We start from the raw sequence: 15380 nt of genomic DNA on the forward strand, positions 1-15380 counted from the left end.
CTCCCATGTGGTAAGAGAGATTTTAAAAACAAAACAAGTTTTTTTTTTTTTAAAAAAAAAGGTCACTCATCCCTGCAAGAAGTACCTTATGTGTAAGAATTAAATTTTTGATCGTTGTGCTCTGTAGAAGTAAGTCAAATTCTCAAGTTACGTTCCTGTGAGCTAGGTCTGTTTCCAGTGTATTCAGTTACAGGATGTTGCATTATATTTGGTTTCAAAATGTGCTAGTAACTAGAATAAAGAGATAAACTGGCGTAATTTAGAAGATCCGAGTACTGTGCTGTTGCATCCAGTTTACAACCAAGCTTCAAACAGAGCAAACGCCCTGTTCAGTTTGTGACCTAAAGAAACATGCCACGTAAATGTGTGCAAGAACTTTGTTTGTCTAATCAGTCTAATCAAAGCAATCTAATCAAAGATCATTTGTCCAATTACAGTGACATTGGCAATCACAGTCCAAAGTTATTATTACTTCCTAATAATAATTCTGTTAAAACTGATACACTTTCTAGTATTTACCCTTTTCTCTGGTGCTCAATGCCTCTCTGAATTCTAAGGGTGGTGGTGCTAGTCCTCTATAAGAAAGGAGAGGAGGGGTTACAGTAAGTCAGCAACATCCTGAGCTCTTTGCTGAGAGAAAGTATGGTGTTGATGGTAGGAAAGGGCTGTTCTTTCTCTTCACTATAGGATTAGCTTGTGGCTATTTAGATGCAGTTTCTAACATGCACTACACATTGCTCCGTCTTCATTTGTCAGTTCCATGTTACATCAAAATTTACTATGTAAGTTATGTTTTACTTGTGATGGATTCTAGTTCTCTGCTGTCTTTGGTATCCCTGAAATTAGTTTTACCAGGGTTGCATTCCTTTAATTACTGTTAATGAACCATTGAAACAAGGCACTATAGAACACAATTGCACAAATCTAATCTAAAACTAAAGCAAGCTAGATAAGAGTAGAGTTTAAGAGTAGAGTACTGGTTATTAAGGAATTGCTGTTACAGGTAAAGAAGTTAAATAACAAAAAAGTAAATCCAGATGGGTCTAGATGAAGCAAGCCCAAGTTCTGGTTCAGAGACTTTCTTTATAGATAGAGTTAATGTAAAACCTGTGGCCTGCTGCTAGCAATGGCAATACTGTACTTGGCTACAGGTGACAATTCAAGTCCAATATTTAAGAGTTGCTAATTTTTCAAAACAGTGATCCTCAAGAGCTAAATACATCTTAAATATTACCATTAATTGTTGTGGCCCTCCCAGAGTCTGTTTCTGTGTTACAACTGACGTACCTGTTTGCCATCTTTCTGAAAACATGGCCTACATTTCTGCCTAAGTCCTGCTATAAAATTCCCAGTAATCTATGCTAGAACTGTTTTAGTCTGCCCTTCTGCTTTTATAGGAATCTTTGCAGTGATTTTTCTTCTGCGTGCAGTTTTTGTCTGTTACTGAGTGTTTTTGACAGTTGGCAGGCCGTGGTCTCATTAAAGGAAGAGACCATCTGATGTGGGTGCTACTCCAGTTCATCTCTGGCAGCATCCAGAAGAATGCACTGGCTGACTTCCTCCCAGTTATGAAGCTTTTTGACCTCCTGTATCCTGAGAAAGAAGTAAGTCATCTCTCTGAAATTAGAAGTTTTCATTTTTAATTCAACTTGAGACCTTCATGTGTCAATATTACTATCATTCTTGAGTCACTGTTACAGCAGTGCGCTGCATAGTTGGAGAGAGAGGTTTCATAACTAAATGCAAATTTTCAGGATTTCCTAGCTATGTTTTTCCAGTAACCATGTTTCTCCAGTGTTTTTAGAGGCGAAAAAGAAAGCTCCACTCTTCCTTGACTTTGGTTTGACTAAGGTGTTGAGGAGTTTGTTAAAGCACTGAGGATACTATTAAGGAATAATGTGGAATTTTATTGTTACATCTGGGCTGTAACAGAATAATACACAGAGACACACTTTCAGGGGCAAAGAACTGAACAAGACACTTTAAATTTGTTTTGTCTTAATAGTTACTTAAAATTCATTCTGCGGTAGCAAATCAAATCCTAGTCATGCTTTGTACATTCCTCTAGAATGAAGGTTCCTGAGGAAGGGGGAGTTAGGCGAAGCTCTTAAACTTCCATCATGACAGTGTTGTCAGCGTGAAGTCCTGATTACTTGCTGTTATCATAGTGCCTTCTATTTTGGGTCAGTAGATATGTTAACACAAATTTGTGGTGTACCAAACTGATATGTAGCAATTTTCCCCCCTCTTAAGTTAGTTTTGACCCACAGAAATTCTTCAGTACGGTTTGTTTCATGAGCTCGCAATTGCTTTTTGTCAGCACAAAATACGGGAAGAGTGTTGGGACTGTTTACTTTAACTGTAGTGATGGCCTCTGAGTTACACTTGTTTAAAGTGTTTGTGGGACTAGGGCATTTCTGAGGATTCAATTTCACAAGCAGTTTAAATGTTATCTATGGCTGTTGCTCTTAAGAGGATGTGTCGTCTTATACCCTTGATTATGTGTTGCTCCTGTCTCACCTGTGCTATCAGTGGTGCTTGTGCAGTAGTAACTGTACCAAAGGGAAAGAAACGCGGATGTTGGCAAAAGGAGAGATCCAGAGTGCCTTTTCCAATGGCAGTAATATACCTGAGTCTGTAGCCAAAACCTTTTGAATTTTGGGGTGTGTCTGTTCCTTTTCATAGGAAGTGTATTAATCTTTAAGTATAATGGTGATGCTAGACAAGTTAGATTTTTCAGAAAATATTGGTGAACCACAGAGTACCTACTATGGAACCACATACCATAACTGATTTCTGAATAATATATAAGTGTGAGGCTGAGAGTAAAAGTACATGCTTTGTAACTATGTATGTCTTGAATTTGTATACTCTCAGCATGAGCTTCCATTTGCTGAGGTCTTAGATTATTTGTTTGTTTTGGGTTTTTTTCAGAATAATTACTGAGGTCCAGGTCTCTTCCAGAGCTCTTGATTTAAAATTGCATACACAGATGAGGTAGAATCTCTTCTTTAGAAATGTTGCTTATGGCGTTGCAAGTCAGAAAAAGAAAAACTTGACCTTGTGAATGCTGGATATCTAAGTTGGTTTTCTGTACATTAATACATGCAATATGTCACATTCATGTGTTCTTTCTTTAGTGTATTCCTGTACCTGATATTAACAAACCCCAGTCAACTCATGCTTTTGCAATGACCTGTATTTGGATTCATCTGAATCGGAAGGCTCATAGTGACAACTCCAAGTTGCAGATTCCCATTCCTCATTCTCTTAAACTTCACCATGAGTGAGTTTTGGGGGTTTTGTTATGTTTTGATTTGTCTCTAGACATAATGGAATAGGAAGCTCCAAGTCTGTATTCAGAATGTAGTGTGTGATGGGATGCTGTATAAGGGTTATCAAAAGAATGAAGCAGGACTAAGAAAGAGCTCAAAGTCAAAATATGCTCTTACCATACAGCTAACAGAAATAATAGTTTACATCTAAGATTAATAAATCTTTTTTACTGATGGAGAATCTGAAAGCAAATTGACTATTTTGTTTTATTATGCTGTGGTTTGGAAAGTGTGGGTAAGCAGTACATTGGGTTAAGTTTTGTTCAGAAAGGTGATTTTTAAAGTTTATTTTTGTCCTGAGGTGTTTCTCTGATACAGGAAAATCGTAACACAGTGAAACTGTGGCATAAGATGTAGTCATTTTGATGTGGTGCAATTAGTAAATATTTTGGTTTTTCTACTATTTTGTAATGGATTTTTGATTGGGGTTATTGTGGCTGTAATCCTGGAATGCAGGTATATTCTTCTGCTTGTTTCTTTCTACTTAATGTTTAATCTCTTTGGCACACAGGTTTTTGCAACAGAGTTTAAGAAATAAAAGCTTACAGATGAATGACTACAAGATTGCCTTGTTGTGCAATGCTTATTCAACCAATTCAGAGTGTTTCACTTTGCCAATGGGTGTACTAGTAGAGACTATTTATGGAAATGGCAACATGAGGATACCTCTTCCAGGGACTAATTGCATGGCATCAGGGTCTATTACCCCATTGCCAATGAACCTCTTGGACTCACTCACAGTTCATGCCAAAATGAGGTACAGTATGCAGCTAGCTTTTTTTTTTTTTTTTTAACCTGTAAATCTGTGTGTAACTAATTATCATCAGGAAAGCTTTCCTGTGTTTGGATATGTCATGTATAGATCTGTTTGTTTACTTACTAAATTCCTTAACTTTCAAGTCCTTGTTTTTGATTGAAAAATACTTTGTCTCTTTCCTCAGTCTGATTCATAGCATAGCTACAAGGGTAATTAAGTTGGCTCATGCAAAATCTAGTCTGGCCTTGGCTCCTGCTCTCGTGGAAACCTATAGTCGCCTGTTGGTTTATATGGAAATAGAGTCCTTGGGCATCAAAGGCTTTATCAGTAAGAAAGAAAACCTTTTTTTTTTCCCTGCCCCGCCCCCCGTCCCATCCCATCCCATCCCATCCCATCCCATCCCATCCTGTCCCCCCCCACGTTCAGTAGCATTTTCTCTTAATGGCAACTAGAGACCATAGTAAAAATGAAAATCTAATGATGCAGCATGTTGAATACATGTATAAATTATTTTAATATAGAAGAAATTTTAATAGTTATCTTAGTGCTGCAGTAAATTTCAGATGAGTGTGCTGCTGTCCCTTTATGCCATCACTTGTAGGTCAGGACCTTCCTAGTTATGCTGAGTTGTGCAAAAATATGCTTAATGGAAAATTGTAAGCAAAGTTACTTAATTAGATGCAAATGGTACTTAATTGCACTTGTTAAAATAATTTGCATGTCTGCTCTATATGTTCATTCAAAAGATTATTGAGCTCTACACATTGACAGCATTTTCAGACAGTGATGGCACACACACTCTTTGGAGAGAATTTTCAAATCAAATATCTGACTTGCAACCTAATATAACTGTCTATCCACAGTATACTCTGTAGTTGTATTTTAAAGTGTAATCACTTGGAAAACTTACTTTACAAACTCTTTTTCATAAGGTCAGCTCCTGCCAACAGTGTTCAAATCTCACGCATGGGGAATTTTGCACACTCTGCTAGAAATGTTTAGCTATCGGATGCATCACATCCAGCCTCATTACAGAGTCCAGCTGCTCAGCCATCTTCATTCCTTGGCTGCTGTGCCACAGACTAATCAGAACCAGCTTCATCTGTGGTGAGTGATGGTTACCATATTTAACTGTAAACTCAGATTCCTCCTTCATCATATGTTGAAAGCTGCGTGAGAACTATGTTTAAATGGGACATAAGTACTTCCCAGTCTTAGTTCTGTGGCTAAATTGTTTTGTGGTATCTCAGCAGGTCATGTTTCAGAAATACAGTTAGATGTTAGTAGTAGTACTCTGCAGAGTTGCATGAGGCAGCCTCTTGCACAGACATGGCAGCAGTGTCACAGGTCAGAACGCAGGAATGCGCACCAGAACCGTCATGTCAGGAAGTGTCAGACAGCTGTTGAGCTCCTTGCACTGGAGGTAAAGGGCAACGCCTGCTACTTGTAGTCACAGTGACTGGTTTGTCTGCCAGTGGGACTGTGCTTGCTTACTCCTGTAGAGGATGTTTAATTCCATTACAAGAGTTAAGTTGGTTCCACTGAATTCTTTAGTGAATTTTAATTTTCAGTCATGTCAGAGAAATAATCTGATTCGTCCTGCAGCTGTAAAGGAGTTGGTTCAAAGCTATGGTGGCTGTATGTGAACTTGAGTGGAGAAAAAAGTGTCACTTCCATCGTATGGTGTGTGTCTTTATATCAGCGTAAACCACGCATAAAACAACGTCTGATTTGGATACAAGAAAGATGGAAAAGCTGGTTAAAGAAGCTCTGGAGTTGATATGCAGATAATTCTAGGGAAAAGCTTTGAGTTTAACTTACTGTTAACAAAGTTGAAGGGAATGAGGTACAGTTTGTATGTAGAATCTGGGGTTTGTTGTAGAAAAGTTGGGGAAAAGAGCGTCCATTCACTCTTAGAGTAGAATACTTCTTGTGGGGGTATGTGAGAGAGACAGAGCAACCTCATTGTTATCATTTCATATCAAGGAAGTCTAATTACACAGCAATTTCTTAGTCCAAATTCAAATTGCTCAGTTGCTTATTCTTTATCAAGAATAAAGAGAACAAGTGAAGACAAGTTTCTCCTTAAATTCAAGGTCTTGCTCTTTTTGTTCACCTAAATCTTGTTTTGTCATCTTAGTCTGTGAAATATGGACGTTAATCAGTCACTTTTGATAAGCACTGCATGCAACTAGATTGGAGTAAACTAGCCTATGGCTTTGACATTTCAAAGACACAATGTTATAAAAGTCTTTTAAATTACTTCAAACTACCTGGTGTGAAAAGTGCTTCCAACTAGAGCACTGGAAAATAAAGTGCTTTTAATCAAAAGCAGTACTTCCTCATTTCTTTAATAAGGACAATTTAGTACTGTCTGCTTCAAGGTGATAGTTAGCTTTGAAACTTCCCATGCATTATTCATGCCTTTTTATTCTGTTTTTGCATATATTTATTTATCTATGTATCCTTGTTTAGACAAAGATGTTCAACAGATAACAGAAGGGGGGGCTCTAAATTGGAGACACTTGGGGCTCTTTTTCAGGGGCTCTGCACCTGGACTTTCCACTAAATCAACTTTTGAGAGCTTTGTTTGAAAATTAAATAGTTGATAGCAAATTTATTAAACAGTGGAAAAAGCAAACTTTTCCAAAAGGTTAAGACCATCACTTTCAAAACAAATGTTTTTGTATTATTTGAAGCAGAAAATGGAGGAAACCTAGGTATTTTTGGAATCTTAGAAGCAGCAGTATAAGCGTTATTTGCTAACTGGACTGTTTCCTTCTTTCAGTGTTGAGAGTACTGCTTTAAGGCTAATCACAGCTTTGGGCAGCTCGGAAGTCCAACCACAGTTTACACGGTTCCTCAGTGATCCCAAAACAGTTCTTTCAGCAGAATCAGAAGAACTCAACAGGGCTTTGATCTTAACTCTAGCAAGGGCAACGCATGTGACAGGTAATAGCAGTACTGTGAGATAACATCTAGGTGAAAGCTGTAGACAAGCCATTTCTCTAAAATACTGTTTAATAGAATATCATGGAAATGACCCAGTCATAAAACTCATCCCATACACTTGTGGTTTTGAAAAAAATTTAATTTTAATTTCCAACTACTTCTTTTTAGGCAAAAAGCTATTATTAAAGCAGTAGTGAAATCAGACATCGTTTAAAAGTTTATTTTTATACAGAGATACGGTGTGACTAGTTTTTTTTACTGTCTTATTTTCAGTTTCATTATTTTAAATTTAAATGTTTGGATTGATTACTGATACATGCCATTTAAAAAAAACATGCAATGTTCACAGCAAGTATGTTGCTCATGTGGAAGCCACCCCCCTCTACAGCTTACCTTTAAGAAAAAGTAGTGTGTGTTTTGGGTTTGCTTTCTTGGGGAAGGGAGAGGGGGAAGCTTTTATTGTGTGTTTTAACAATGTGCAATGACATGGGTCGAGTTTTTGTTAGCTTTGAGGGGGATGCTTTCTATATCTCCTTTTTTATGGTTCTAGTCTGGTGTCTTGCTGGAGAGTTAGAACGACTGATTCCACAAAAACTGGTGGAGGTGATTTGAAAGAGAAAGGGCTTCTTTGTGTTAGGTTTTTTATTTTTTAACCTTTGCTCAACCTTTCATGTTAAATCAACACGGGTTGGGGGGATGAGGCTTGTGTTTCATTTCTACAGCTTAATTGGGAAAGGTACTGCTGAGCAGCCTTTTTAAAGCAATATAAAATGGTATCTGGCAATTTCATCATCATTATCTTCCTCAGGAATTTTTTTTAAGTCTAATCAGTTAATCAGCAAAAGCTTGTCTTACTGTCATTACAGGAAATTAAATATAAAATCTTAAAATCATTATTGCTTTATTTCTAGCTCAAAACCTAAAAATAATTTTGTTATTGTTAAAAAGATAATATCCAGCTTGTTCTATAGAGTAAATAAGATTCAAAGGAAGGGGATGGGAGAAGTGGGCCAAAAAGGAAACCCTGTTGAACTAGCAAAGCCTTGATGCATGTGACTACAAAAGGAATACCAATAAGAAATGTTTTTTTGTGTGAAATTCTAATATCATCAATCCATTTTCTAGACTTTTTCACAGGCTCTGATTCAATTCAGGGAACTTGGTGCAAGGATATATTGCAGACTATCATGAGTTTTACTCCACATAACTGGGCATCACATACACTAAGCTGTTTTCCAGCTCCGCTGCAGGTAATATTTTCAAACTGATGATTTTATAATTTGAAATACAGAGAATTTACTGTCTTAACGAGATCCTTTGCCTTTTGCTAGTTGGTGAGATTATTCCCCTGTCCAGACTATATTAATCTCAAGTCCCTAAAGAATGCAGCATGATTGTAACATTGCTATTTCTTCAGAAATGCATTAGCTTCTCCTGGAGTATTCTAAGGCCAGGTTTGGCCAACTGATACTTACAGTGGAAGGTAAATCAGATCTTTTAAAAATTAAAAAATAAAATAAAATAAAAAGTTGGAGAAGCCTTTTTTTCTTGTGGCAATTTGTCATTTAGCTTTGTTAGTGACAAAACAGTCATTGTGGCGTCACAGTGAAGCAACAACCCTACCTAGTAGGTTTGTATTGTACAAGGAAGTAGGAACTCATAAGGTGCGAAGTCAGGCAAAAGTTTGCCTATTCAAATGTTTTATTCTAGGGTCTCAATCACAGCAAAGCCTACTTTATTTCAGGTATTCTTCAAGCAGAATAATGTACCTCAGGAAAGCCGTTTTAACTTGAAGAAGAATGTGGAAGAAGAATACCGGAAGTGGAAGTCTATGACCAATGAGAATGATATAATCACACACTTTTCTATGCAAGGTTCACCTCCACTTTTCCTTTGTCTCCTATGGAAGATGTTGTTAGAGACTGATCACATTAATCAAATTGGCTACAGGTGAGCTTAAAAGATGTGCTATTTCAAAGTTATTACAGCAACACCCTCAGTTCTGAGGACATAGGCCTTGTGCATTAACAGCTTGATTTGTACTTTTTTTGTTAATTCAGAGCATGCAGAGCATGGAAAAAAGGATTGGAGCTAGGTGTTAGCAAGCATATCATAATAATTGTGCAGTGTTTAAGATTGGTTATACTACACAGTGGTCTGCAATGCATATTCTTCCTGATAAGAGGCAAGGATGTGAGGTGCTTGAATTAAGCAGTTTACTTGTAATGGCAGTGTTTCAGGCAATCTGAAATAGTAAGCAGAAAATATTAAGCATTTATTTACTTGGCCTTTTGTCCTGGTTTTGGCTGGGACAGAGTTAACTCTCTTCTTAGTAGCTGGTACAGTGCTGTGTTTTGGATTTAGTGTGAGAATGATGTTGATAACACTCCGATGTTTTAGTTGTTGCTAAGTAGCACTTATCTTAAGCCAAGGACTTTTCAGTTTCCCATGCTCTGCCAGCAAGCAGGTGTGCAAGAAGCTGGGAGGGAGCATAGCCGGGGCAGCTGACCTGAACTAGCCAAAGGGGTATTCCATACCATAGAACGTCATGCCCAGTATATAAACGGGGAGTTGGCCGGGAAGGGTGGATCACGGTTCGGGAACTAACTGAGCATCGGTCAGCGGGCGGTGAGCAACTGCATTGTGCATCACTGTTTTTTTTCTTCCCCCCCCTTCCTTTTTTCATTACTATTACTATTATTATATTTCATTATTACTATTGTTAGCATTATATTTCACTTTAGTTATTAAACTGTTCTTATCTCAACCCACGAGTTTTACTTTTTTTTCCTTTCCTCCTCCTCACCCCAGTGGGAGGGGGAAGGGGGAAGTGGCTGCGTGGTGCTTAGTTGCTGACTGGGGTTAAACCATGACACCTTTATACATTAATAAAGGCCAAATATTTTTCCTTTTAAAAACAAATGTTGAATTAGGATGAAAATTGATTATAGAAGTAGTAGTCCTACAATTTTTTTACTTGTTCTCAGTAGTAACAGCATCAGCTCCAGCCGTGAAAAATAGATTCTTTCTTTTCAGTCCTTGATAGGTCTGTTGAAACAATATTTATGATAGCATGTGTTACTCTTCTGTGCAATGAGGAAATACCAGCATTTTAATGCTATGGTTATATTAAAACGTATACTGCAGGAAAATAAAGTTGAGTTGCAGAAGATTGTCCTAAGAGGTGTATAACTAAAAATGTGTAACTAAAGCATGGGTTCTGAGCAGAATACTGTACCTAAGAATTGCTGAACTTGAAGCATTTCTTCTGATTAGTATCCAGACTTTGGAATTCTGTTGCTCTAAGGGTTTTTTTTTTTTTGCTTTGCTTTGGGGTTTTCTTCATTTAATAAAGGGAGGGGTTTTGTCTTTTTTTTTGTAAGACAATTGTATTAAAAACCCACTAACTCTTAGTTAACTTAGACCAGTTAAAAATGTATTAAGAACAGTAACAATTGCATGTTGCCCTTTTTTTTTTTTTTTTTTTTCTCCTCCTTTTCTTCTTCCCTGCTAGAGTGTTAGAAAGAATTGGGGCCAGAGCTCTGGTTGCACATGTCAGGACATTTGCAGATTTCTTGGTGTATGAATTCTCTACCTCTGCAGGAGGCCAGCAGCTCAATAAATGTATTGAAATTCTCAATGACATGGTGTGGAAATACAACATTGTAACACTGGATAGGTTGATACTGTGTTTGGTAAGTATTGCCTTAGAGGGTAAGATGCCAGTTCTTCATGGAGAGTCTGCTTTCTGAGTCACTTTTCTAGGAGTAATCTTTTTAAAAATGCATTGGTTTTAAATAGTGACTATTTGCTAACCCAATAATCAAGTAACATAACAGATTATTTCTGTAAGCAACATAAAACTGAAAGTCTTACAGTTCTCTGAATCTTCAGGGGAAGCTTTTCTTGATTATTTAGTGGCAACCATTGAATTGGTATTATTAAATGTTGTTATTAGTGCTTTGGGTCTCTGACCTCAGAGCTATGCAATTATTTCTGCAGCCTGAAAAGGTAGAAGGGTATGGCATGCCATGATTCAGAAACAAATGGAAAATCTCGTACGCATTAGGGTATGCTTTCTTTGCTTAGAATTCAGCCTGTTTCATCAGAAAAGTAAGAGAGAAATAGCATTCTCTGTCTTTCCAGGTTATCCTACAAAATAAAGCAGAACTCGCCTAGAGAGAATTAAATTTTCCTTCAGTAATTATCCTTTACTTATATTTTTAAAATCTCAGCTTCATGTCAAGCTGGTTGTTTGAATTTTAGTTTGGTTTTCAAACTGAAGTCCAAACATGTCAGTGTGGCCAGAAGCTTGAAGCAATCTTAACTTCATTATCATTGATTGATTATTTTCAGTGAGAAAGCTGACAGCTAAAAGAGAGCTAGAATTCTTGGAGAACGTGCTATCACTGGGGAGTTTGTAAGACTTTCTGCCTATGGAATAAAAACTGTGATGAGTACTTTTCACAGGAGGTGATTGAACCTGCCTCTGTTCTGTGTCTTCCATTTAAAAATAGAGTTGAAAGACAATATGTTCAGTGTGAATTTGTGTGCTGATGTACCTAACGTGCAGCCAAATTTGCTAGCCAATGTTTAGGGGTTATAAAGCAGACAGCAGCGTCAACTGTAATTCCATGTTTTCTGATCCATTTTCTTTAAGGCTATGCGTAGTCATGAAGGAAATGAAGCTCAAGTCTGTTACTTCATAATTCAGTTACTCTTACTGAAGCCTAACGATTTCAGAAACAGAGTGAGTGATTTTGTGAAGGAGAATTCTCCAGAGCACTGGCTGCAGAATGACTGGCATACAAAGCATATGAGTTATCACAAGGTATCAAAGCTAATAAAATTCTTTTATTGTAATACTTTCTGTGGAGTTGGGATCAGCCAGAGAGTCTTTTGTCCTGTAAATGACAGAACAGCTCTGTCAGTTTTTGGAGTTACTTAGTAAGTTGTGATTTATTTGGGCTAGTATAAAAAAAAAATTACTATGTTTATGTAATAACGTTAAAATTATAATGCAGTAATATTCAAAGATAGACGCAGCTGAAGAGTTGGTTGGAGATTCATTCTTGTTCATCTGAATCCAATCATTTTAAAATCTTGATTTTACTGAAGTTCATTTAGAACAGAGTTTTTGTGCATCAGGGAGAAGTCATTTCTTTCTGGTGTTTTATGACTATAGCAATAGTTAAACCTACGTTTTCTCCTAATTATTAAAGCTTCTTCCATCTCCTGTGTGGCAAGAAATGATATCCTTATATGTTAGGGAAGAGAATTGCTGAGATTTTAATGCTACTATAAACATAGTGGCTTCTGCTGGCTGGAAAAGGATGTACCAATGAAGTGTTCTGTCAAAAGAGAAATCAACATTGAGATGAAATAGATACAAGCAAACTCTCATGTCGCTAAACACATACAATCTAGTTCTGATCCAGAAGCTGTTTGGTCTGTGTTAGCCCTCTGTTTTAGCTGTACAGTGTCTTAACAGTGCCTAAAAGTGTAAGGGTAGCAGGGAAGCAAATTATATTAGCCTGGGAAGTGCTCTGATATGGCTGCACAGTTACTAAATCCAGTCTGGCATATAGAAATTTCAGTCATGGGTAAAACACTATAAACTTCAGCCTTCAGCTGTACTCATCTGGTATTTGAGTACACTCCAGTTCTTTCCCAGGGAGTTATTACATGCATATTACTTCTAGTGTTCTAATTCAGTATATGATGCAGAAATTTTCAGTAGTGCTGACTTCCCCTAGGTTTTCTCTTAAAATACTTGACAAGGGACACATAAGCACTGACTGCTTTCAGCTTTGCCTTGGGATGCTTAATGTTCTCTTATGCTCACTTTGAGTGGTGGTGAAACTTTGTTTTGTTTTTCCTGAAGAAGTTGTTATCTACTAATCTAATAACTAAATAATTTCAGAGTTGAATTTTCTTCAGTAAGCTTTACAGTGAAATCATCTCACTGCATTCATATGTGATAATGAGGGTTATGAAGTGTCTTTTTAAAGCAATGTAGATGCTGAATGTTTAATGCACTGCTTTTAAAGAAAGAGCTTTTGATTTTGTTGGATTTCTTTCCCCCCAGAAATATCCTGAAAAGCTGTATTTTGAAGGCTTGGCAGAGCAAGTCAATCCCCCAGTTCAGATCCAGCCCCAGTACCTACCAATTTATTTTGGAAATGTATGCCTGCGCTTTCTGCCGGTGTTTGACATTGTAATCCATAGATTTCTGGAATTGCTTCCAGTGTCCAAATCACTAGAAACTTTATTGGATCATCTGGGAGGTTTATACAAATTCCATGGTAAGTTATCTGTGAATACAGACTTTTATTCCTGTTGCAATTGTTCTATTCTCCTTCATCTCCTTCATTCATAATTTTCATCTACGAGCACAGCAGTGTTTTAATCCTTTCCTATTCTGTAAGCCCTGTGTACATTTCCACAGAGAAGTACAATCCCTATTTAGTGAATTTCAGCCTACTGACAGTGAACTTGCCTTTATTCAGGTAGCTCTTGCTAATTTGTGCTTCCTTCACACCTTTCCCCTTTCATTCCCTTCTAGTAGTAAGTATTTGGACCTGTGTCCTAACAAACTTTCTGTTACCAAGACTGAAACAGCTAAAAAGCAGTTCCTCCATCTGTTCTTGTTTAAGATTGAAATAACTTAACCTGATTTTTTTTTTTTAACACTTCTATAACTACACTTTTATAGTAAGTTTTTGTATAGATGTCATTGCTATGTTATGCCCAGACAATTTACGATATTCTTTCTTTACTGTGACTTCATACCTGGATTCTTCCTATTTAGTACCTTTTATGCGAAGAGATGATTTAGATGGTTTACTTTACAAATATATTAGTATTATCATTAAGATACGAACTGTTAGTAATACTGACTTTCTTTGTTCGACTTCTACCCTTCTGCACACACATTAAAGTGTATGTACAAGGCAAAGGAAAATCAGTGTTGTACAGTATAGTGAAATAAAGAACGTGAATCAATTCCATATGCACAGTTTTTAAATACATACACCTGAGTCTTGTAGAGCTCTTGATTTTAATTTTATGTTTGCCACCATAAACATAATAGTGATGCTAGAAGGTATTTCTGGTTTTTGTTGTTTTCCTTTTCTTCTTGGCAGACCGTCCAGTGACTTACCTGTACAACACTCTGCACTATTATGAGAGGCATCTCAGAGAGCGCACAAACCTCAAGAGAAAACTTGTTCATGCCATAATTGGCTCTCTCAAAGATAATCGCCCACTAGGCTGGTGTCTAAGTGATACTTATCTCAAATGTGCTATGAATGCCCGAGAAGACAATCCATGGATTCCTGATGACACTTATTATTGCAAGCTCATTGGAAGACTAGTAGACAATATCCTTCTTAAAGTTTGCATTAATTAAGCTGTGCCAATGTCTTATAGCTTCATTTCATCAAGCTATAAAGTTCAATTTCTGTTTATTCAGATATGAAATAAAGCTTGGAGTCTTTATTTGGCTGCATATATCAGTCTAAATTCATATGAGATTACTTCAGTGTACTTTTTTAAATTATTATTCTACACAGGGAGTGTGCTGCCCTAATAACATCTTGAAAGATATGGTGAAAACTAAGTACAGCTGTATAAATATTTCACTGTTTAATGCATCGCATATAAATACAAATACTGATGTTTATGCATTCTGAATTGAATTCTAATTGCCACATAAAATCAGCTTGATACAAAGCATGAGTATTTAAAAAAAAAATTTAGAAAATGAGGTTACTTTTTTTCTAATACCATTAGCAATATTACTAAGAATAAAATATTCTAATCAGTGCCACATTTAAGATGGTCTATAACTAGCTGTGTCTAGTTGAAGATCGGTATATGTGCTGTTAGCAACTGCTAAGAATCTGGTTTTTAGGAGGGAAAATCTATAAGTTATATTTTTAACACAAACCTACATTTTCTTAATTGCTGCCTTTTATTAGTTTTTACAGTTATGACTACAGCTGATATAAATTTCTGTGGAAATAGCTGGTGAACCCATGCAGCTATGTTCTAGAGAATAGCGCTAGTGGAATCTCCCTGGACATTGTCTTCTTTCTGGGTCAGCTTTAGGGGAGTTGACCAATTTTCAGGATGTTATGTGTCTTCCTTCACTCCTCTTCCTGAACTTGCCTTTCTTTTATGTGTAACTTGAAAGAAGTTTATTAGGTCTCTCTGAATAAAGCTAAAATTATATAAAACCCTGCTTTTATGCAAATGTTAACAGTGTGTTTCGAGATCTTTTCTGTATGTAGCTCAAATGAGTTAGTCTTGGTTGGGAAAGTGGAATATTTTCA

General features: G+C 36.8%; 1 protein-coding gene across 7 annotated transcripts in view; it reads left to right on the plus strand.

The window, feature by feature from the left end:
• Nucleotides 1–15380, plus strand: part of MED23 (mediator complex subunit 23) — a 41997-nt gene that overhangs the window by 18624 nt on the left and 7993 nt on the right. For 4 of the 7 annotated variants that reach the window (XM_050893131.1, XM_050893135.1, XM_050893132.1 and 1 more), the window contains 12 exons: nt 1461–1604; nt 3141–3286; nt 3847–4092; nt 4277–4419; nt 5025–5199; nt 6881–7044; nt 8170–8294; nt 8789–8994; nt 10559–10739; nt 11705–11875; nt 13133–13349; nt 14190–14426. In XM_050893131.1, coding sequence (XP_050749088.1) covers nt 1461–1604; nt 3141–3286; nt 3847–4092; nt 4277–4419; nt 5025–5199; nt 6881–7044; nt 8170–8294; nt 8789–8994; nt 10559–10739; nt 11705–11875; nt 13133–13349; nt 14190–14426 — 2155 coding nt within the window. The remainder of the gene's footprint in view (nt 1–1460; nt 1605–3140; nt 3287–3846; nt 4093–4276; nt 4420–5024; nt 5200–6880; nt 7045–8169; nt 8295–8788; nt 8995–10558; nt 10740–11704; nt 11876–13132; nt 13350–14189; nt 14427–15380) is intronic. The other 3 variants (XM_050893133.1, XM_050893136.1, XM_050893138.1) reach the window with 3 other exon arrangements.

Source organism: Gymnogyps californianus, chromosome 3 (assembly GCF_018139145.2).
Source record: "Gymnogyps californianus isolate 813 chromosome 3, ASM1813914v2, whole genome shotgun sequence".
Taxonomy (NCBI): Eukaryota; Metazoa; Chordata; class Aves; order Accipitriformes; family Cathartidae; genus Gymnogyps; species Gymnogyps californianus.